Source organism: Myotis yumanensis, unplaced genomic scaffold, assembly GCF_028538775.1.
Source record: "Myotis yumanensis isolate MYYU_CA2020_CCGP unplaced genomic scaffold, mMyoYum1.0.hap1 SCAF_19, whole genome shotgun sequence".
Classification (NCBI taxonomy): domain Eukaryota; kingdom Metazoa; phylum Chordata; class Mammalia; order Chiroptera; family Vespertilionidae; genus Myotis; species Myotis yumanensis.
The window spans coordinates 27212658-27234950 of NW_027223770.1; the positions used below are offsets into that span (position 1 = coordinate 27212658).

Genomic DNA, 22293 nt, shown 5'->3' on the forward strand with positions numbered 1-22293 from the left:
CGCATTATGCGCTGGGAGTGAGGCCTTCACCCCTGGCCCGTGGCAGCCACACGGAGCTTTCTTTGTGGCCAGATGAACGGGGTCCCTGCACCGGAGGGACTGGCACACGTGTACACCTGGTTTTGAGGTCCTTGTAGAAGCTGAACACTCTTGTCGCAGGGAAGGCAACACCCGCTGGCTGGCTGGCTGCAGTGCAGCTCCCGCTGGGGAAAGAGCTAGAAACTCCGAAATGGCTGGTCACTGATCTGTGTTGGGGGGACTTTGTACGTCAGGGAAACACTCGCGTGGCAGTACCGTACGGTCTTTATGGGCTTTTCTATGCATCTGAGAGAGAGAGGGGGGCTGTTCCCACCGGGCCCTGGTCCCGTGGAACTTACATACTTTGCAGGGAAACTGGCAATAAACACAGACGAGGATTTCTGACGGCGGCGGGAGGTGCGTGAAGGAACTAAACCAGGGATGTGGTGGGCTGGGCGGGGAGGGGACAGCCGCTCAGGAGGTGACATTTGGGCTGAGCCCCGAGGAGCCAGCCTCGAGCAGGCCGGGCAGGGGAGGGTCAGCAAGGTGGCGGGCACCGGGGGCTGGACAGGTGGAGGAAGGGGCCCATACCGCGGGGTCTTGCTGGCCGGGGAGAAGTTGGGGGTTTTGCTCGAAGGGCAGTGGGAGACGCCCGGGCCGTTTATAAAAGGGGGGCCGCGCGAGGTCTGGGCCCCGTCAGGTCACTGGGTGCTGGGTGCTGGGTGCAGGGCTGTGCGCGGAAGACCCGCGCCGGTCCGCGCCTGCTCCTGATCTGCACTGGGACGGCCCCCGAGAGGAAAGCCGCCGCCAGCACCCCGTGCCGCCGGTGTGGCTCCGTGGGTGCAGGTGTCCTGAGACGGGCCGATCTGCGGAGACGGAGGAGCCGCGGTTGCGGGCCGCTGCGGGCAGGACGCGGTGGGAAGGGCTGCGGGCGGCGTTGATGGCCATGCTCGGAATCGGCCGTGAGGAAGGCGGCACCGCGCTGCGACTTTACCGGGAACCGCGGGCCGGGCCCCGTCGGGCGGACGCAGCGCGCACTCTCCAGAAACTCGTCTTCGAAAGCGGCGGGCGGCGGGCGAGAGGCCGAGTTCCGTCCGCGTCCGGCGGGGCGTCGAGAGCACCGGCGTCCCCCGCAGGGCCTGCGCTGATTGGCTCCTCGGCGCCGTCGCACGCCGCAACTCCAGGCGCCATTGGTCGGCCGCGGGGGAGGGGCGGGACCGGAAATGGCCAGGGCAGGGGGCGGGGCCTCGCACGGCCGTGGCGGCGGCTGGAGCGGCGGCCGCGGGGGCTGGACTGGGGGCGGCCGCAGCTGCCCGGAGCCCGATGGTGCGGGGCCGCGGCCAGGCCGCAGCAGGAGCCCGAGGCCCGGGCCGCCCCGGCTGACCGCGCGGGCCCGCGCTGCCCGGAGCCCCGCTGCCGCCCGTCGGGCCCCGCGGGGCGCGGGCCGCCCGTCCGCCATGGGGTCCCTGTTCCGGAGCGAGCCCATGTGCCTGGCGCAGCTCTTCCTGCAGTCGGGCACGGCCTACGAGTGCCTGAGCGCCCTGGGCGAGAAGGGCCTGGTCCAGTTCCGAGACGTGAGTGTCGCCCGGGAGACTCGGGCCTCCCTTCCGCCCGCGCCGGGCCCGGGGCGCGCCGCTGTCCCCATTCCCCAGGCGGGGAAACTGAGGCCGGTCGCCGGCCGGAGCTGCGGTCCAGCTCAGGGTCCCGGCTGAGTGAGCAGCGCCCCGTGAGGTCCTCCTCGGCCTCGGGTCGTGCCATCCGACGCCCCTGTGCCGGGCACCGGGCCGGGCGGGGGAGCACATCCGACAAGGCCTCCCTCCCCGAGTCCCATCTGGCGGGGGACAGAGATCGGACACACCAATCCACACACAAGACAGTGTTTGCTGAGAAGATTAAACGGGGTTGGTGTGAGGGTGGCTCGGCTGGCGGTGGTCCAGGTGGGCTTCTCGGAGGAGGTGGCGTTTGGGCCGAGACCTGACGGGAAGGACCCGGCCTGGGCAAGAGCGGGGAACCGGGTGGCAGGTGAGCTCAGCGCCTGAACTGGCAGCCAGCCAGCGAGGTGCGGGCTCCTCCAGGGGAGCGATTTGTGTGGGTTTTGTTCGCTGATGTGGGACGGTGCCATGGCCTGGCAGGGACGGGGAGCGCCGTCAGTATTCGTTGAATGGACGCTGTCTCCCCAAGTGACAGTGAGCACTTGTTTGTGCATCTGTCTATCCGTTTGTCTCCGCCGCGGACCGTCAGCCCCCACGGTCAGGGCCTCTCCTCCCCGGTCCACTCCTGATTCCCCAAGACTGGGAACAGCCCCTGGTTTGTGGCACTAAAGGGCGTTTGTGGAGCGACCGGGCACGCCTGTGTGGAATGTGTGCTCTGTTCCAGATGCCGGCTTGGGTGCTGGGACCGACGGGTGGCCAGCCAGGAGGACAAGGTCCTTGTGTCGTGGCTCACAGCCTGGGAGGCGCCGGGCAAACACACCGATTACAGAGGGCGACGGGGAGATCAGGGTGTGGAAGGGAGGTTGGGAAGCAGGACCGAGACGTGCTGTTGGGACGGGAAGTCACGGATGTGGAGGTTTTATTTCCTGGGCCACAGCCTTCCTCCCCTGGTGGCTTCCCCTCTTCTTTCGGGGGCTCCTTCATTTCCAAAGGGAACACCCTACCGTGTGCTGATGCCGTTGGGGAGAGAACCCCGAGTGACGGGCAGGCCCGGCTCTCTTCCTGGTTCCGGGACCCACTTACCTGGCGGGTGCTGGGCTGACCCGGTGGATGTGCTCCATCCTGTGAGTCCTCGGGCCGCGGGGCGTGTCAGGCTCCAATCTCAGAGGCTTGAACAAATGCCCTAGTCGTCGCCGCCAAGATTCGAGTTTCACTGAGTGTCATTACAGCCTGACACTCGGCGGGAGGAAGCGCGAGTGCGCTCATACTCTCCCAAGAGGAAACCGGACCAAAAGGAGCTCTTCCCGGTGTGGGGCCAGGTTTTCCGAGCTGGGGGTGTGTGTGTGTGTCCGTCTCTGTCGGTCTGTGTGTCTGTGTCTCCGGTCGGCTGCCAGGCAGCATGGATGCCAGTGCAGGAACTTCCATCCCGGCTGACGGTCCCCTGCTCTGTTCTGGTGTTTCTTACTGACCTCGGCTTCACCAGATGGGATCCCTGACCTCTGACTTGGTCTCGGGCTTGGGTTGAACAATTTTCCCCTTTTCATTCAATAGCCCTTCTGAGGGGAAGGAGGCGGGGCCTGGGTTTCCGTGGCGACAGCAATGAGAAGGCCTGGATGAAAGCAAAGTTATTTAACCTGAGGGCTCAGGGACAGCCGGAGCCTGCCCTTTGTCACAGTCCCAGCCTCAGAACAGTTTTCACCTGTGGGCAGTCCCCGAGCTGCTGGGAGTGGAGTGGAGATTAGTAAAAAGAGCACCAGGCAGCCTCTGCCAGTTTTGTTTTTTAGGTTTTTATGGATGTTAGAGAGAGAGGAAGGGAGAGGGATAGAGAGAGAGAAGCACCGATGTTAGAGAGAATCACTGATCGACTGCCCTCCTGTATGTCTGCCGTTGGGGATGGAGCCTGAAAACCAGGCCTGTGCTCTGCCCGGGAATCGAACCCTGACCTCCTGGTTCATAGGTCGACGCGAAACCCCTGAGCCCCGCCGGCCGGGCCCTCTGCCGGTTTCCTGAGGTTAAATGTTAGTCTTCCAGTGAATCCACGTTTACATGTTCCTCGTATCACTGGCCTGGAATGAGGGCGATGTTGCCTCCCTAAAAAGAAAAGAGAAGCCACGTCACAGGAAACACGCAGTGAATACCTGTGAGACGGTGATGATGGGATGGCCAACCCGATCCGTGTGCCAGGGCCAGACGCCGGCCTCTTCCTGAGGGTCTGTCTGCAGAACCACGGGGTCCGATGAGGGTTATTGGGTTTGACGTGAGGAAGGAAAACCTGCAGCTGAGAAGCGGGTGGTCGGCAGAGGCTTGGGGGCCTGGCTCCCCTGTGACACTCAGTTCCGTCGGGAAGACCGTGTCTGAGTCCCCGGGAGCTGGAGAGCTACGTCAGGTCAGCGTGAGTCCAGGAGTGGGTGGGAGTTGACAGACAGGTGGCATGAGAAGTTGTCTTCCTTGTGGGTAATTCTTTAAAAAAATAGCTCAACACACTGAACAAGAACCGAACCTCGGGGTAGAGACTCGTGCTTGAGCGGTTCGTGCCGAGCTGCTGTCTGCGGACGCTACAGATGCAGGAATTCGTGCCCAATGCCTTTCCCCATGAACGGAAACCGAACCTGACCTCCTAGTTCATAGGTCGGCATTCAGCCACTGAGCCACACTGGCTGGGCTGTGATTTTTTTAAAAAAAATTATCTTTACTGTTGAAAGTACTACAGATGTCCCCCTTTTCCTCCCATTGACCCCCCCCCCCCCCCCCAGGACTTCTGGCCTCAACCCACGGGAACATGTGCTCTCCCCATGGGAACATGTGCTCTCCCCGTTCTGGGCCAGAACCTGAAATCAGGTTGTCTAGGGTTGTGCTCCCTGGGAGGGTTCCAGGGGAGGGTCCTTCCTGCCTCTTCAGCTTCTGGGGGCTCCTGGCCGCATCCCTGCAATCTTCACGTGGCCCCGCCTCCGTCCTCACGTGCCCACGCTCGTGTGATCACGTGGCCCCACTCCCTCGTTCACGTGCCCACTTCCGGCTGTTCACGTGCCCCACCTCCTTGAGACCTTAGCTGGTCTGTTTCCGGGTCCCTCCTCCCTGGTCGGCCCCTGCTCTCACACCGTCCACAGTCCCTTTGCCAAAGTCCTTCCAGAAAATCGTGTGCGCGTCTCATCTCGTTCCTGCTGGGACTGTGATGCTGGGATTGAGGAGGAGACCGGAGAGCAGTGGCCCGGCCGGAGTCCGTGCGAGGGGTCCCTGGAAGACGAGGACACTTAAAAATCGTAACCACAGTATCATCATTTTACCCAAGCTCTTTAATAATTTCTTGCCATAATCCAATGCCGTAGTCCCTGCAAACACCGTTTTATAAGTGCAGAAGTCACATGACTAAGTCATAACTTTGTACAACTTTGTTGATGTGTGTATTGAAATCCACTCATTTCAAGCGCAGTCACTGACTTTTAGGAAGTGTGCCGAGCCCAGTTCCAGGCGTCCCACGCCGGGAGGGGAGCCCCTTCCCGCGGCCGCACTCAGCCCCGGCCGTCACTCGCCTGCCTCCCGCCCCGCGGGTTGCCCTCTGGACGTTTCATAGGAATGGGGTCGCACAGTGTGTGCCCTTTGTGTCCTGTCACCCCCAGCGTCCTCCGTGACGTTTCATGTGTCAGCAGCTTGTCCCTGCTCCTTGCCGAGTCCTCCACGGGTGGGCGGGCTCTAATTCCTTTCTTCAGTTTTCCGTGTGAATGCCGTCTCCATATCCCGGGTGGATGTCTTCTAGAGAAGTCTTTGTCCGGATCCACGGTTTGGGCTGAGGTTAAATTTCTCCGTGGGATGTTTCTGGGCCGAAGGGCATTTTTCAGGTGTTTCTGGTAACAGCTGCCAAGCGCTTTCCAGAACAGCTGTGGCCGCGCGCGCCCACTCAGTAGTCCACGGGGGTGCGCTGTTCCCCAAACCCTTGCCAATGATAGTTTAACGTCAAATTCATTGTTCAACTTTAGGTGTTGAAAGAACATTTTTGATTCTTTTCTCAGCTCAACCAGAATGTAAGTTCTTTCCAAAGAAAATTCGTTGGCGAGGTGAAGCGGTGTGAGGAGCTGGAGCGGATCCTGGGTGAGTTTATGTGAACAACCTTTCCCATAAGCACCCTGTTCCCTTCAGAACAGTCAGCAGCTAGAGATGAATAGGAAGAAGAGAAGAAGGCGCCTGTCTCCTCCCTGCCCAGCCAGCCCCTCATGGAGGTTCAGGTCACAGCCGCACTGGCTTCTTCTCATCTGTAGCCTCAGGGCTTACACCCATCAACTGACGGGTCACCCTGTCGTCCCACCTGCTGCTGTCCAGGCAGCGCCACAGCGGGTGGCCTCTGAGTCCGTGGGAACCAGACGTGGGTGGTCAGACACGCAGGGAAGTGGGGATGTGAAGTGTTGCCATCTGCGCGGTGTGGAGCCTCACTCGCTCCCTGTTGGCTTCCGCAGCGTACCTGGTGCAGGAGATTCACAGAGCTGACATCCCGCTCCCCGAGGGCGAGACCAGCCCCCCTGCCCCGCCTCTGAAGCAGGTCCTGGAAATGCAGGTAACGCGCAGCCCTCAGGGCTGTACCTCCTCCCTGTCTGCTGCCTGGTCACCTGCCCATCCTCTCAGAGCCAGAGGGCGCCCACCCCAGATAGGCGACCTGGGTGGTGTGGCTCAGCGGGCGGCATCATCCCCTGGCCCGGCTAGACTCTGGCTTTTTATTTATTTATTTAAAAAAAATATATTTTATTGATTTTTTACAGAGAGGAAGGGAGAGGGATAGAGAGTTAGAAACATTGATGAGAGAGAGAAACATTGATCAGCTGCCTCCTGCACACTCCCTACTGGGGATGTGCTCGCAACCAAGGTACATGCCCTTGACCGGAATCGAACCTGGGACCCTTGAATCCGTAGGCTGACGCTCTATCCACTGAGCCAAACCGGTTAGGGCTAGACTCTGGCTTTTTAAAAGCTCCACTGGTGGGTGAGCTGGGGCGCCGCCTGGGCCCCGAGGCGGGTGCTGAGCAGCTGCGGCTCCGTTGCAGGAGCAGCTGCAGAAGCTGGAGGTGGAGTTGAGGGAAGTCACGAGGAACAAGGAGAAGCTGAGGAAGAACTTGCTGGAGCTGATCGAGTACACGCACATGCTGCGGGTGACCAAGACCTTCGTGCGGCGGAACGTGGAGGTGCCGTGGCCTGGCGCGCCGGGAAGCCTGTGTCTGTGAACGTCTCGGGCTTCGGGTCTCAGTGGGGCTGGCAGTTCCTGCCAGTTCCTGCCGACGACGTGTGGCTTTTGCCAGGAGATGTGTGATCTCAGCCTTATTTTTCAGTTGGAGGATCCCACACGAGAGAAAGCGTTAAGCCTTTTCCTGTGTTGGTTGGTTTTAGCAATAACAGTAGCTCCTGCTTGTTTTTGTTGTTTGTTTTGAATTTATCTTTATTGTTGAAAGTATTACAGATGCCCCCTCTCTCCCCATTGGCTCTCCACCACCCCACCCCCCCCTTCACGACCCTCCTGTCCGTGTCCGCAGGTTATGCAGCAGCACCTCCTGCCTGTGCAGTGCTTAGGTTTGCAGTTGAAAAAAAATCGTATGATCATGAGAAAGAATTGGACAGGACTTTCAGTTCTAAAATCTAGACCTTATTTCCGAATTGCTAAGAGGAAAGGGGTACAACCCCACCATGTACACGATACGAACGAAGCGCAGGCCCTGCCCTGCGGTTTTCCTGCGCGCCCGTGTGAACCCCCCTCCCCCTCCCCCTCCCCAACCACTTTTTCTCAGAACCTAGGGCTCCTGGGACGGGGAGGGCACAGCTTACCCTCCGCTCTCCTGTGACTGTGGCCAAGGAGCGGGCAGGTGAGGGGTGGGCAGTGAGTGCTTTCTTGGTGAGAGCTGTTTCCTGTCTGAGTTCCCCGGGGCCGTGGCACCCAGATCCACGTGGCAGGGACGCGCCCTAAACTGCTGCTGGGAACGAGACGCAAGGAATCACTTCTCACGAGATGCACGTGGTCTCCTCTCTCGTAGTTTGAGCCCACGTATGAAGAGTTCCCCGCCTTGGACAGCGACTCCTTGCTGGACTACAGCTCTATGCAGAGGCTGGGAGCGAAACTGGGGTAGGTGGTCGGGGGGGTCGGGCCCTCGGCCCCCTGTCGGGGAGGACGAGCTCCGTGGAGTGACGGACGGGCACGCTCCATAGCCCGTGATTGAGTGACAGAGAGTGAGCGCTGCTTAAGGAAACACGGAGCTCCCGTGTGTGCGCGTCGAGTCGGCAGCTGTGCTGTGTTTCTAGCTGAGCCACGGGCCCAGGGAGTGGGAAGAGTTTATGCCACGTTGCTCCGCGAGCCTAAGGCAGTTGGGCCTGGGAGCGCCCAGCCTGGCCCGCGTGGGGGGCGGTGCTGAAGGGGCTGGGAGGTATCGGCCCTGTGCTCAGGCCCTTCCTGCTGCCCGTCCTTGCCGTTCACCTGAACCGGTTTCTTCTGAGGAGCGCACGGCCCTCTGTTCATTCACCACCTGGGGGAGCTCAGTGTTGAGTGTGAGGACGGACCCCCCAGAGTTTATTCACCTGTCAGGTCCCGGAGCCCCCTGCCAGCCTGAGTCACTTCACGCTCCCTTCTCGCTGGGTTTCTTGTTGGGTTTTCTGTGTTTTTCACTGTGAGCTTAGGCCACGCCCAGTGGGTTCTCGCCGGTGGCTGTGAACTCTCAGGGAAGGCGTTCCCCTTCCACCGGAACTGGGACGTAGCCCGGCACCTGTGGGCTCCTTTGAGGTTGCCCGTCCCCCATTCACTGAGGGGGGCCCTTTGGGGGACCCAACTTGAGAGAGGAGATTTGGGGGTGATCTTTTCCTCACCTGATGGAGACGCAGGGCCCATCCCCTTCTCCCACACGAGCGCCTCTCCCACGTGAGCACCGAGACTCCAGGCCTTAGGATGCTGGTCGGGGGCGGGGGCGGTGTGAGGCCCTGTGTCCTCTGTTCCAGGATGTCCTGAGTCTGGGCTCGGCTCAGCCTGGAAAGGATGCTTCAGGGCCTTCTCACAGGTGTGTTAGGGTCCGGCAGTCGGAGGCCCCCTTCCCCGGGGCCAGAATGGCATGCTCGTCGCCTGGGTGCTGTGCTGAGTGACAGCCGCTGCCCTCCGCTGACCGGCAGTCTGCGTTCCTCCTAGATTCGTGTCCGGCCTCATCCACCAGGGGAAGGTGGAGGCGTTTGAGAGGATGCTCTGGAGGGTCTGCAAGGGGTACACCATCGTGACCTACGCAGAGCTGGACGAGTCCCTCGAGGACCCGGAAACGGTGAGTGGGCGGCACGGTCGCCTTCGGCCAGCGACAGGCCCGCAGCGGCTGGGCACAGCGCAGGAGGACCCCGGGGGGCTGCTCCCCGCCCCTCCTCCTCGGAGATTCCAGGGCCTCCTCCCACGGCCACAGCACGGCTGACCCAGGTGGACACTGCCCCCTCCAGGCCTCGGAGCCCGTGAGGTTTTCTCTGAGAGGTGTGTCCCCGCGTCAGCACTGCGCTCGGGCCATTTCAGCAGCGAAGCCACCACCCGAGAGCATAGACTGTACCCGGAATAGGCCAAGCCAAGGATGCTCGCTTGCAGTTTGAGGTGGAGCGAGGCAGAGGGGATGTGCACGTGGGGAACTAAGGTTTTAGTCGCTCTACTTGCCCGAAAATGACCAAAAATATGCCCCGGCCTTGGTTTGGGGTTGGGAATGCTTTTCGCGGTGAACTTGCCGTGTGGCCTCGCAGGAAGGAGGTCGGCGCGTGTGTTGGGGAATGAGTGACAGGACGGACAGAGGCCGAGCTGCCAGAGGGGTTCACGCTGCAGCCCCGGAAGTAAGGGTGCCTTCCCCACAGGGAGAAGTCATCAAGTGGCACGTGTTCCTCATCTCCTTCTGGGGCGAGCAGATCGGCCACAAGGTGAAGAAGATCTGTGACTGGTGAGATCAGCCTCCCTTCCTCCCCCACACGCAGGCACGGCAGCGGGCGCGAAGGCTGCTGGGGGTTGTCATGCGACGTCTTTGCTTAAATGCTACATTTTTAAACATTTAATTGGTTAGGTAACTATTGCCAGGGCAATTCTTTAAATAACTTAAAAGTAGAGACCATGTTAGTGCCATTCCCAGATTTGTGCGTGTTTTAGAAATCAAGGCTTAAAGGATCAATTGGCCCGGCCGGTGTGGCTCAGTGGTTGAGGGTTGACCTAGGAACCTGGAGGTCATGTTCGATGCCCGGTCAGGGCACAGGCCTGGGTTGCAGGCTCATCCCCAGTGGGGGGTGTGCAGGAGGCAGCCAGTCCATGCTTCTCTCTCATCATTGATGTTTCTATCTCTCCTTCTCCCTTCCTCTTTTTCTAAGATCATTTGAAAAAACATTGAAAGTCATTTAAAAACGTTTTTTAAAAAGATCAATTGGAAAAGGAATCAAGTTGAAGTATTTTGAGCCGCACACGGACTTGCCTGTGTTCGGTGGAGCCCTGGGCAGCTTCTCCCTCTGAGGTTCGCTCCAGTGTTGCTCCAGCCCCTCCGGGTCCTGACCCTGACGGCGGGGAATTCTGTCTTGCAGTTACCACTGCCACATCTACCCGTACCCCAGCACCGCCGAGGAGCGCCGTGAGATCCAGGAGGGGCTGAGCACCCGCATCCAGGACCTGTACACGGTGCGTGGCCTGGCCCGGCCACCCGCCGAGGCTGGGACACGCTCAGACCCGGCCGCTCTCCTGTCCGGTTGGACGGGGCACGTGGCGGTGTCCAGGGGGTCGGAAGGCCGCCTCTCCCGTCGCGGCGTGTTGTCTTACAGCCTCTGGGACCTCGCTAGTGTCGGCTTTGCACGGGAGGTCGCCTTGCCGTGTCGGCGCAGTCTTCATCACGCCCGCTCCGAGTGTGGCTCTCGTGTCCCGTTTCTGCTCAGGGCAGGGAGGGCTCTCGGGCTGGGACCCACTGAGGCGCCAGGGGCTTCCGGGCGGGGCGGGATGGGGGAGGCGTGAGAACCCGGGGTCCCTGCACCGAGCAGGCCTGGTGCCGCCCCAGTGGCTGTGACCTCAGACTCTGTCCTGGCTCCTCTTCGGGAGAGGCAGCGCCAGGGGCATCGGAAGGGCTGAGCTCAGGTCTCCACCGGCCTCATGGGGCCCTGGGGTCCCGGAGGAGGAAGAGGAGGAGGAGAAGGGGGAAGAGGAGGAGGCGGAGTGAAGGCTCGCTCACCTGTCTCCAGGCAGCAGGTGCCGGGCATTCAGCCTCCCTCCCTGGGACTCGGGCCGAGCTCAGAGCTGCCCGCCCACAGCCGCGCTCCTCCCCCAGGTGCTGCACAAAACCGAGGACTACCTCAGGCAGGTGCTGTGCAAGGCGGCCGAGTCGGTGTACAGCCGCGCCATCCAGGTGAAGAAGATGAAAGCCATCTACCACATGCTCAACATGTGCAGCCTCGACGTGACCAACAAGTGCCTCATCGCCGAGGTCTGGTGCCCCGAGGCCGACCTGCAGGGCCTGCGCCGTGCGCTGGAGGACGGCTCGGTAAGGCGCCGGACGGCTGGGAGCCCGCAGGAGCTCGGCTCGCCGCACCACTGCTCCTCCGCCTCCGCGGCCGGGAGGCAGGCTGGGAGTCCGGGGGCGGGTCCCACACGGTGTTCTGTGGTCTCGGGGCCGTGGCTCTGTTATGAGCGTGTTGGTGGGTCTCAGTTTTGCTGTCAGTCGCACTGCCTGCCCTCGAGGGGACTCGGAGGTTCACGCTCTGCCACGGCGGCAGCTCTCCCAGGACCCGTGCCCTGTGTCTCGGGAAATAGAGTTTGGCTGGAAACCTGCCCTTCTGGTCCCAACCCGAGCTCTGGATTGTGAAGGCCTCCTCCCATCCGTCAGCGGATGTGTCTCAGGAGGTGACGCTGCAGGCGGGGCTACGGGTGGCCGCTGGCCAGTGACGCGGGATTTCAGTTTATTGGCTGGTGGAGCTGCCTCTGAAGGCCTCCTGAATATTACATTAGTTTTAATTTTTATCTTTTTAAAATCTTTATTGTTGGAAGTGTCACATACGCCCCTTTCCCCCATTGACCCCTCCAGCCCGGCCCCGCCCGCCCCAGGCCTCCACCACCTTATTGCCTGTGTCCATGGGCGATGCGTTTATGCAGAAGGGCCTTTGGTTGATCTGCCTCTTGAACATTTTTAAAAGATAAAAGACTGAGTTCCAGTTTTCCTGGTGATCCTGGGGCTCCTAGTATCTCTCTGCCTGAGGAGTCCCTCCAGCTCCTCCCTCCGTGTCCCCACCCACTCGGCCCGGCTCGCAGGACCCCGCCCCGTTCCTGCTTCTGCTGTCCTTGAGCCTGTCCTTAAACCTGGCGGTGCGATGAATACTTTCCCCCGGAGCCCACAGAGCCTCGCTGGCAGGAAGCAGTGTGTTGAAAAGGCTCTTGGACAGTCTTTTTTATTTTTATTCTTTTTCATGCGAAAGAGAGAGAGCGGTGCTACCATCACCTCGTTTATGAACACAATCCCGACGACAGAAACACCCCCCACCCTGATCCGCACCAACAAGTTCACCGAGGGCTTTCAGAACATCGTGGACGCCTACGGCGTGGGCAGCTACCGGGAGGTGAACCCAGGTGGGACCCTGCGCGTGCGCGTCTGACGTGGGCCCACGCGTGGGAAGCAGGCCCCGCCGCTGCGCTGTCCTGCGTGGCTTCCCGCCCGCCCTCCCTGGGGCCTGCGCTGCCGGCTGAGATGTGCCCGGCCCTGAGCCAGCTCTCCTGCCCCTGCAGCTCTCTTCAGCATCATCACTTTCCCTTTCCTGTTTGCCGTGATGTTCGGGGACTTTGGACACGGCTTCGTGATGTTCTTGTTTGCCCTCCTGATGGTGTTAAATGAAAACCACCCCAGGCTGAGTCAGTCACAGGAGGTAAGAAGCCGCCGCCACCGCGCGGCCCTCTGGTTGGGCAGCCGGAGTCGTGGTTCTCTCCCTGGGACCAACACAGCCGTTTCCTGAGTGCTGGTCGGGGCTTGGCAGTAACCGTATGGCCTGGCTGAGACCTGATGTGGGGTCGCCTCTGTGACAGCGTCTTGGTTGTGGTTTTGTTTTGTTTTTTAATTTTTTTCCTTTATTGATTTTTAGAAAGAGACGGGGAGAGAGAGAGAAACATCAATGATGAGAGACTCACTGATCGGCTGCCTCCTGCACACCCCACACTGGGGATCAAGCCCACAACCCGGGCATGTGCCCTGATTGGGAATGGAACTGTGACCTCCTGGTTCATAGGTCGACGCTCAACCACTGAGCCACACTGTCTGGGCTGCAGTGCCTTGTCTCTGAGAGCCCTGAGGGCAGTGGTTGAGAAGGGGCCCGGACCAGCCTCGGTCACGTGACCCATCTCCCCGCTCCTGCCACACGCACCCCTGTGCTCACCGCACGCTGCTCTCCACGCAGATCATGGGCATGTTCTTCAACGGCCGGTACATCCTCCTGCTGATGGGGCTGTTCTCGGTGTACACGGGCCTCATCTACAACGACTGCTTCTCCAAGTCCGTCAACCTCTTTGGCTCCGGCTGGAACGTGTCTGCCATGTACAGCGCCAGCCACGCCCCGGCGGAGCGCGGGAAGATGGCCCTTTGGAAGTAAGTGCCCGGGGCAGCCAGGCGACGGGTGGGGCAGGGAGAGCGTCCTTCCCAGACTCCCCTCTCCCCTTACCCCTCTCCCCTCACCCCTCACCCCTCTCCCCTCTCCCCTCTCCCCTCTCCCCTCGCCTCTCTCTCTGTTGCAGTGACAGCGTGGTCCGGCGCAGCCGCGTCCTGCAGCTGGACCCGAGTGTGCCCGGGGTGTTCCAGGGCCCGTACCCGCTGGGCATCGATCCTGTGAGTGAACCCCCCCACTCTCCCCCCCCCCCCCCCTCCGCACGGCGGCCGGCACCGTGGCTTCTCAGACTAGTCACAGGCTCACGGGCTTTGTTTTGTTTTTACTTTATTTTTGTTTACAGTCTCCATTCTGTCGCTTTGCAGTAGGTTCAGGTGTGCACATAGGGTTAGTCATGTTACAGGACGGTGCCCTGATATTCCCAGCACCCACCTGCCTGCGCGTGCTTTAATAAACAATTGTTGTTGTTGTTAATCCGCAATATTTGTATGTGAAGGTAACACACAGCCCTGCCTGTCCTGTCCCCCTGTCCCTGCCCAGGGTCAGGGCCCCGCCAGCACCCTCCCGCTCTCCCCAGAGGGGACGGGGCGCTCCTTCCACTGAGCCCGAGGGTCCCTTCCTCTTGCTTTTCTCTCTCCTTTCACTTCCTGGGCTCTGTCCCCAGACGCACAGGCTCGCTGGCATTCTTGGGCCTTTATGTTCAGACTGTGTGTCACTCCGGGCCCTGGGCTGAGGGGACAGCGTCTCAGGTGGAGCTTCAGGAAGAAAGGGGACGCTGCTTCTCGTGGGTTCCCAGCTGCTTCCCCTTCAGATGGAAGTCGCGCCACTGTCCCCCAGCAGAGGGAGGACGCTAACGACTTCTCTTTTGGTTTGTTTGTCTTTAGATTTGGAACTTGGCCACAAATCGCCTCACTTTCCTGAACTCTTTCAAAATGAAGATGTCTGTGATTTTAGGGATCATCCACATGACTTTTGGAGTCGTTCTGGGAATATTTAACCACTTGTAAGTAGAGATTTTTCAAAAGCCGTATTTCTAAGCCAAGTGGGGTGTTTCTTACTTTGCCTCTTGATGGTAGACGATGGGTCAGAGGCAGCCGCTGTGGCGGCCGAGTGTGTGAGTCACTGTCTCGATGATACGGTTTTTGACAGTTTCATTAGCTCGTTCGCTCAGTAGATGTTTACAGAGCACGGAGTTGTGCCAGGCAGTGTTTTTGGCTCTAGGGAATGAGCAGGGAGGAGGCCGGGAAGCAAGGCAATTATATATTCATCTCTAGAATTGATTTTTCTTATTCTTTTTTTTATGAATTAGAAAACTTTTAAAAATTATTATTTTTTAGTCCTCACTGGAGGATATCTTTATTGATGAGAGAGAGAAGCATCGATTGGTGGCCTCATGTACCTGCTCCCACCAGGGATTGAACCCGCAACCTGAGTATGTGCCCTGACCGGCATCGAACCTGCAGGCTTTGTGGTGTGCGGGCGATGCTCCAACCCACCAGCCGGGCGAGACAGCCTTTTGTTGTTACGAGCTGGTGTCTAGGAGTGAGAGGGTGTGTCTTCCCCGACTGGGTCTGTGGGCGCGCGTCGTGTTGCGTCCACACGGTTCTCCAACAGCGTGTCGGCGGGCGCCGTGCTGAGAGGCTTCGTCACAGGAGTGACTCTGCCTCAGCGCGGCCCTGCCCGGGCCGACCGCCCTCCTCCAGGCATTTCAGGAAGAAGTTCAACATCTACCTGGTGTCGGTCCCCGAGCTGCTGTTCCTGCTCTGCATGTTCGGGTACCTCATCTTCATGATCATCTACAAGTGGCTGGTCTACTCGGCGGAGACCTCCAGGGTGGCCCCCAGCATCCTCATCGAGTTCATCAACATGTTCCTGTTCCCGACCACGGCCACCAGCGGTCTGTACGCGGGCCAGGTGAGTCCCCTCTGTCCCGGCGCCAGGGCTGTCCCCAGCCTGCGGGCACAGGGGGCTGCATCTCCGTGTGTTATCACAGAAGGATGTGGCCTGCTGGACACGGTGCTGGGGGCGCTGGACAGGCCGTACCATCCAGACTTCCTGCCTCAGCCCAGCTGGTGTGGCTCAGTGGTTGAGCATTGACCTATGAACCAGGAGGTCACGGTTCGATTCCCGGTCAGGGCACAGGCCTGGGTTGTGGGCTCGATTCCCAGCAGGGGGCATGCAGGAGGCGGCCGATCCATGATTCTCTCTCATCTTGGATATTTTTCTCTCTCCCTCTCCCCTCCTCTCTGAAATCCATAAAAACATATTTAAAAACAGCCCCCCTGCTGCTCAGTAGCTGTCAGAACTGGTGGGAAGTAAATGTACTGCTGGGGGTTCTGAGGGCTTCCCAGTCCCCCCACTTTCCCAGTTTCTTTAAAATCCCTCTCTGACAAGGCAGGTCGTCCGAGAATGGGCACCTGGGCCGCCCCGTGGCCTCTCCAATGACCAGGTGTCTGAGTGATGCCCCCTCGGCAGCGGCTGCCCGCCCTCCCTGCCTGTCCCCAGCCCCCCGCCGCCTCCAAGTGGAGTCTGAACCCGACGGCTTTCGCCCCCTTGTAGCTCTCGTCATCGTCGACGTCGGTGCTGGAATCGCTCTGGGCCCAGGAGGCGGCCCTGGGTGTGCACTTGCTCTGAGCTCCTTGCTTACGAATGAAGGGATGTTGGGCTTGGTTTCTGCTAATTTAAGGAACGTGCCAATGACCCGTCGGGGTCTGCGTGGTCACCGCCCCCTCTCCCCTCCGCCCGCAGGAGCACGTGCAGCGCCTGCTGCTGGCCGTCACCGCGCTGGCCGTGCCCGTGCTCTTCCTGGGGAAGCCGCTCTTCCTGCTCTGGCTGCACAACGGGCGCAGCTGCTTCGGGGTCAGCAGGGTGAGTGCGGCCTTCGGAGCTCTGACCGCCCCCGCTCCTCGGTCCCCGGCAGACCCTACCCCGCCCGCCTGCCCTGGGAACCCATGACTCTGACCCCGCCGGACCTGGTGTGAGTGACTGCTCACATGTGCTCCTCCCCTCGGGGTCCAGGCCTCCTCGGGAGCCGTGCAGCGCCTCCTCCCGCAGGGCTGCTGCTCCGCTGGGGGCGGCCCCCAACCAGCACGCGCTCGTGTGATTTTTTTATAATCGCTGTCCTAACGGGTACAGAGCCCTCACTTTATCCTAAAGGGCGTTTGTGTTCCTGAGAGTCTGAAACTCGTGAGGAGGAGCCGGGGGCTCTGACCTTGGCCTTGTCACAGCTTTGCTTTGAAAGGCGCTGACTGTGCTCCCTGTTTGCTGACTGTGCTCCCTGTCTGCTGACCGTGCTCCCTGTTCGCTGACCGTGCTCCCTGTTTGTCGCTAGAGTGGGTACACGCTGGTCAGGAAGGACAGCGAGGAGGAGGTGTCTCTGATGGGCAGCCAGGACATAGAGGAGGGGAGCACCCCGCTGGAGGACGGCTGCAGGGAGGTGACCTGTGAAGAGGTAAAGCTTTCAGTTCCTCATGATGAAATAGACGCACATGCCCGGCCAGTGTGGCTCAGTGGTAGGGCGTTGGCCTAGGAACCGGGAGGTCATGGTTCGATTCTTGTCAGGGCACAGGCCCGGGTTGCGGGCTCCATCCCCAGTGCGGGGTGTGCAGGAGGCAGCTGATCCATGGTTCTCTCTCATCACTGATGTTTCCATCTCTTTCCCTCTCCCTTCCTCTCTGAAATCAATAAATAGACTCATCACTAAGCTTTCATGTAGTGATGGTCTTGGTGAGAAGGATGATAATCCGTCTCCAGGTGAGACACCGAGGTGTGTGTGGGGGGGCGGGCTGCGAGCAGAGCTGTGAGTCGCCGCCCTGCACCCTGACGTCCTCGTGCCGGGCCGCAGCCAGCTCTCACGGTCGCCCTGAGAGTGGCGCGGGCTTGGACCTCGCGGGGTCTGCCTGGCGCCGACGCTAACCGTGTTGCGTGGTCTCCCGAAGTTTAACTTTGGAGAAATATTGATGACCCAAGTGATCCACTCCATCGAGTACTGCCTGGGCTGCATCTCCAACACCGCGTCCTACCTGCGGCTCTGGGCCCTCAGCCTGGCGCACGCACGTAAGTGTCCCCCCCCCCCCCCCCCCCGCCGCTCCTGATACCCCCCCCTCCCCCCCCCCGCACCCGACCAACTCACAGGACGCTTTAAGTTGTGGGGGAAGCGCAGCCCCGTCTCTCAGCTCCGGGGTGAAGTTGGCCCGGGGCTGCTGGGAGAAACGCGAGCTCATGGGCCAGGGCTGTGTTGGGACAGAGCCGACTGGCCCCAGTTGGCTCGACCTCTCCCGGGAGGCAGGCTGCCGTGTCCTGACCGGCCCTGCCTTCCTCGGTGCTCGGGATGGTCGGGGAGCTGGTTTATGGTTCCGTGAGAAGCAGGTGACATGTCATAGTAGAGGAGGGGTGTTGTTCATGGGTAGCAGTGGGAATGGTCAGGAGGAAGCCGGGGCAGCCAGCCCGCGAAGGTGACTCACTTCCGTGAACAGAGCTGTCCGACGTCCTGTGGGCCATGCTGATGCGCGTGGGCCTCCGCGTGGACAAGACCTACGGGGTCCTGCTGCTGCTCCCGGTGATGGCGCTCTTCGCCGTGCTCACCATCTTCATCCTGCTGGTCATGGAGGGGCTGTCTGCGTTCCTCCACGCCATTCGCCTCCATTGGTGAGCCGGCAGCTCAACTATTCCTTACGAAAAATGGAACCCCTCCCCCAGATGCGTGTATACAACCCCCCCAAAATCCAGAGCTTAATTTAGCTGTGTCTTCCCTTCCTCACACTGGGGGCTGTGTTCAGATCCCCCGAGGTAGAGTTCTACTTTGTTTCTGAGCTGTTATCCCTGACAAGCGAGAGCAAGTTCATGCTTGCCCAGTCATTGTGTGTACTTCTGGCTCTCAGTTCACCGTGGGCCTTGCTTTATCTTGTAAAAGGCTTCATACCTATTTCTCAGTGTTTCTCAGTGTATATCAGATTGCTTGTCTGTGTGCCCAGCTACCACGGTGGGGAGAGAGGTCCTGGGTGCTGGTGTGTGTGTGTGTGTGTGCGCGCACAGTGCATGAGGCGGTGCGATGTGTTTCTAACACGTCATGTCTACACAGGGCGAGCACGCGTGCTCATTTTGTCTAAGTACAAATAGTCCTTCAAGAGCACTATGGGATGAAGCAACAGCAGCCCAGGAATTTTTTGTTCTTAATTTATAAAAGTTGTTTTACAAAATGTGGGGAATGTTACTCGCAACCTTTCATTAACACATGGAATTTTTTTTTTTATTTTAGGGTGGAATTTCAGAACAAATTCTATGTTGGTGCAGGCACCAAATTTGTTCCGTTCTCATTCAGACGACTTTCATGGAAGTTCAGCGACGACAGGGCGTGACTGCAGTGCTGCAGCCGCCGGGCTTTCCCATTGACGAGGAATATCATGTTGTAGAAATTCTCTTGTGTCCGATTCACGATCAGAAAAATTCTGTCTTCATTGATTGCCTTAGGATCTAGCCAAATAATTCTGTAAGATATACCTCTTCCTCACGTTAAATATTTTGTAAAGTTTATCAATTTAGATACATAAATTTATTCCCGTTTTCCTGATGAGCAAATATAAGTTAATGCCAAAAGTTACGTTAAACTTATTTTTTAAAATCCAGCTTGGGGGAGAGAAGCCTGCTTTGAGTGGCTAATCGGAAACAGTCTTAGGTACTTAATTCCTTTTCACCTTATTAAAAAAACAACAACAAAAAACAAAGAGTTATTCTGTCACCCGAAGTCAGAGAATATTTTCCAACAGCTGAATAAGTATAGTTTTTTAAAAAGTTTAATGACGGATCATCAAAAGACACATTTAATATTCTGCTTGACCAGAAGTTTGCGAACGTTTTTTATTGTGTACTCCTGGGATTATGAGTAGGAGGTGGTTTCTACAGTTTTGTCTTAATTGGGGAATGTGGAACAAAACCTACAACAGATGTTTATTCCCCTTGTATATTTTTTTAAAGACCTCTCGCCCTGTTCTCCTTACGTCACTCCGGTTACGGTCGCTGTATGTTTGGGGAAGAAACGGTGTGCTGAGCCTTGCGACGCCGTGTGACTGTGGAAGATGCAGTAGCGACATGCCCTGGACTCAGGGGACCTGCTTGGCTGGCGTTACTGAGCTAGCAGGGGTCTATCCTGAGCGGAGGAAAGGGAGAAAGTAGTCTTTTGTACACTTTTATAACAAAATGTAAATTAGGATGTTTTACCACGAGGAGGTTGAACCTACCCTGAGAACAGTACATTGACCGTTTTTTAACTTTGAGGCTGATTCTAAATGAAGGTCCGACGGAGGCACTTAGAGTTCATGCACACGTCGCACACTCCTTAGCTCGGTTGGAAGCTGATTCTCGGCCACTCAGTTGGAGTCTCTCGTTTAAATGCCTCTGCTCACTTGACGTTTAGTTCTGAGTGAATGGGAATCGGTCCTGTTGGACATGTTGATCTGGCCTGTCTCCTGTGAATTATGCTCATCCTTCCTCCTCTACTGTAATGGTTTGTGGGTAATTTAATTCTCTTCAGGACGAGCCCGGCAGTATGTTCACGTGTCACATTTTCTGTAACACACGCCAAAGGCTGTCTGTCGCCATCCTCCCCGCCCTGGCTCGTGGGTGGAGGAGCGTGAACTGCACAGCCAGGCATAACTGACTCTAACATCAAACCTTTTTAAGAAATAGACATTTTTATTGATTTCAGAGAGGGAGAGAGAGAGAGACATCAGTTATGAGAGAGACTCATGGATGGGCCTCCTGCACGCCCCCTACTGGGGATCGAGCCCACAACCCGGCATGTGCCCTGACCGGGAATGAACTGTGACCTCCTGGTTCATAGGTCGATGCTCAACCCCTGAGCCCCGCCAGCCGGGCTCACATCAGACCTTTTCATTATGTGACGATTCCACGCTGCTCTCCATGGGTGTCACCCAGAGCCGGTTGGAATTGCAGCATTTGTCCCTCATGTTCAATGTCGGCCGATAGTGACGCTGAGGAAACTGGAAAACGATTCTGCTTTCTGCCGCCAGCTTTCCCACTTCCCCTCACAGGTTGTCCGTTTTCATTGCTCGACTCCAGGGGTCGAGTCACAAAGCGGGAGCTAACTCATCCTGAGGAAACCCAGGATTCGCCCGTTAGTGAACGAGAGACAGCACTTGCTGGAACCCTCCCTGCCTGCTGCTCACTGTCCCGGGGCCACTTTGGTAATTCTAACGAACACCTCCTATCGGTATGGGGCCAGGAGTGCGTCATGTCTCCATGGAAACTTATGTAGAATGTAATTCTAAAAAAGCAAATGAATGGTCCCAACAGAACGCTCTAGAAACACCGTGTGATGGTGTCCCTTCAGCACTAATGGGAATTTTATTTCCTAACGAAACTGTTGGTCCCAGCGTCGTGTCACCAGAGCAGTTGTTTTGCTTTGTTTTTAAGCTATTTGGTGGAACTGTTGTGTGTACAGTGTTGAAGGCAAGACTTTATTCTCTTGATAGCAAATACCAAGAGGAAAAGTGGCCAGTGGTCCGGGTGATGTTCTAAATACGATTATTTTTCTAAAGATCCGTGTCATGATGGCCAGGCTTTCCAGGTTTCGTTCTGTGTGTTCATGGAGTCCTAAAACATAAAACCGAGGATTTCTTCGTCATCTAGATTCTGAGTTCATCCTCGAAGGTGGAGAGCATCCTGGTGGTGACGTAGTCATGGTCCGCTCGGAAGCCTTACGGTGTTCTGCCGGGGTCACGGGGAGCCCCGGACTTGCCGTTCATCGTGGACGTGACTTTGCAAAGACTCGCCTCGCCGAATGCCCCGCTTCCTCCGTTCCGCACGGGTATTTTGTAACAGCCTCCGGCTCTCCGTTTCTACCTGCAGCAGTTTGGTGAGGCCTAGCACATCTGTAGCACAGGCAGCTCTTAGGGATGTTTTAGGTCCATGTGGTTTGGAAAACAAAAACGAAAAGTAACTTCCACCGCTGCTCTGCAGTCTGCATTTCTCGACTGAAATGTTGAAGCCAGGTTTGCTGGCACGCCACCTGGTCTCTCCAGCAAGATGACCGAGGCATCGCAATTCCAGGCCAGGACACAGGGCAGTCCCAGGGACGGCTTCTGGCAGCCGGCACCGAGCTGAGGTTTGGCTTAGGATTGTAAGGAACCCTTAGAACTCGCCACTCGCTTCCTAGTGGGAAACCCGACCAGGGCGAGGTGCCGAGGTCGGCCTGGAAGTGAGGGGCTCCAGGCTGAGCAGACACCGGTGGACAAGCCCTGGCGCCCGGATGCACTAGGACACGTGCATCTTCCTCTCAGTATTGAACTTTTTACTAATGAAAATAAATCTATATTTTTAAACCGTGAGCGTTCGTTCTGCTTTCTTCTTCCCTGGCTGACTAGAAAGCCAAAACAGCCGCCCCTTTGTGATCATAACCTCTCTTCCCCCCCAACTTGTCCCTTCAAGCTCTCCCCGAAAAGGTATTTGCTCCTCCACCTATGACCCATAGGCCCTGGAGCAGGGGTGGGCAAACTTTTTGATTCGAGGGCCACAATGGGTTCTTAAACTGGACCGGAGGCCGGAACAAAAGCATGGATGGAGTGTTTGTGTGAACTAATATAAATTCACAGTAAACATCATTACATAAAAGGGTACGGTCTTTTTTTTTTAGTCGGAGGAGGCCTTCCTGGCCTCCAAGTTCGCCTCTGTCGCCTCTCTTGCCTCCGTTTCCTTACAAAAGCGGGCAGGTCGCCAGCCCAGGGAATCCCAGGACAAGGCTCTTGGCGCCCCCGAGGTCCGCAGTGGGCTGCCCCCCAGCTGGGCTCGGAGGAAGGGTGGACCCACGTCTCGGGAGGAGCCCCTCACCCCTCAGCGCGGAGGCTGGAGGCACCCAGGCTTCTCTCGAGGGCTCGGATCCACCCTCTCCCGCGTCTGGGTCCGCGCCTCTGCCAGCGCGGGGACCGGTGCGGGGCGCACCCCTGGACTGAGGCCGGGTCCACGTGGTGGCGGCCGTTGCCGGAGCGGCCGTTGCCAGGGGCGCCGTTGCCAAGGACGCCTG

The 22293-nt window shown here is 58.4% G+C and overlaps 2 protein-coding genes across 5 annotated transcripts; one reads left to right on the plus strand and one right to left on the minus strand.

Annotated features, from left to right (window-relative positions):
* Positions 1-719: 719 nt before the first annotated feature.
* LOC138998148 (proline-rich protein 2-like) lies at positions 720-1477 on the minus strand. Its single transcript, XM_070400177.1, has 2 exons — positions 1013-1477; positions 720-884 (listed from the first exon to the last, which is right to left on the minus strand). Exons 1-2 carry the CDS (start codon positions 1475-1477, stop codon positions 720-722), a joined length of 630 nt encoding a protein of 209 aa, XP_070256278.1.
* On the plus strand, positions 1408-21601 carry ATP6V0A2 (ATPase H+ transporting V0 subunit a2). Of its 4 annotated transcripts, none has more exons than XR_011469017.1 (21): positions 1414-1592; positions 5678-5756; positions 6119-6216; positions 6701-6838; positions 7679-7767; positions 8815-8941; positions 9504-9586; positions 10212-10305; positions 10943-11155; positions 12084-12234; positions 12391-12527; positions 13053-13240; positions 13387-13477; positions 14141-14259; positions 14960-15170; positions 16005-16124; positions 16588-16707; positions 17195-17312; positions 17732-17903; positions 18514-18744; positions 19230-21601. XR_011469017.1 is itself a non-coding variant. In XM_070399639.1 (20 exons), exons 1-20 carry the CDS (start codon positions 1476-1478, stop codon positions 18611-18613), a joined length of 2565 nt encoding a protein of 854 aa, XP_070255740.1. In that variant the 5' UTR covers positions 1414-1475; the 3' UTR covers positions 18614-21601. The 4 variants fall into 4 exon arrangements, 2 of the variants coding, with proteins under 2 accessions (XP_070255741.1, XP_070255740.1); XR_011469018.1 differs by having other exon boundaries at positions 20813-21601; XM_070399639.1 differs by having other exon boundaries at positions 18514-21601.
* Positions 21602-22293: the final 692 nt, after the last annotated feature.

Excerpts from the sequence above, each read along its gene's own strand:
- ATP6V0A2 (XM_070399639.1), top strand. The coding sequence starts at position 1,476 with ATGGGGTCCCTGTTCCGGAGCGAGCCCATGTGCCTGGCGCAGCTCTTC. Across the intron at positions 7,768-8,814 it reads AGGCTGGGAGCGAAACTGGG|ATTCGTGTCCGGCCTCATCC; the intron begins GTAGGTGGTCGG and ends CGTTCCTCCTAG. Across the intron at positions 16,708-17,194 it reads GGGAGGTGACCTGTGAAGAG|TTTAACTTTGGAGAAATATT; the intron begins GTAAAGCTTTCA and ends GGTCTCCCGAAG.
- LOC138998148 (XM_070400177.1), bottom strand. The coding sequence starts at position 1,477 with ATGGCGGACGGGCGGCCCGCGCCCCGCGGGGCCCGACGGGCGGCAGCG. Across the intron at positions 885-1,012 it reads GGCCCGGCCCGCGGTTCCCG|ATCGGCCCGTCTCAGGACAC; the intron begins GTAAAGTCGCAG and ends CCGTCTCCGCAG.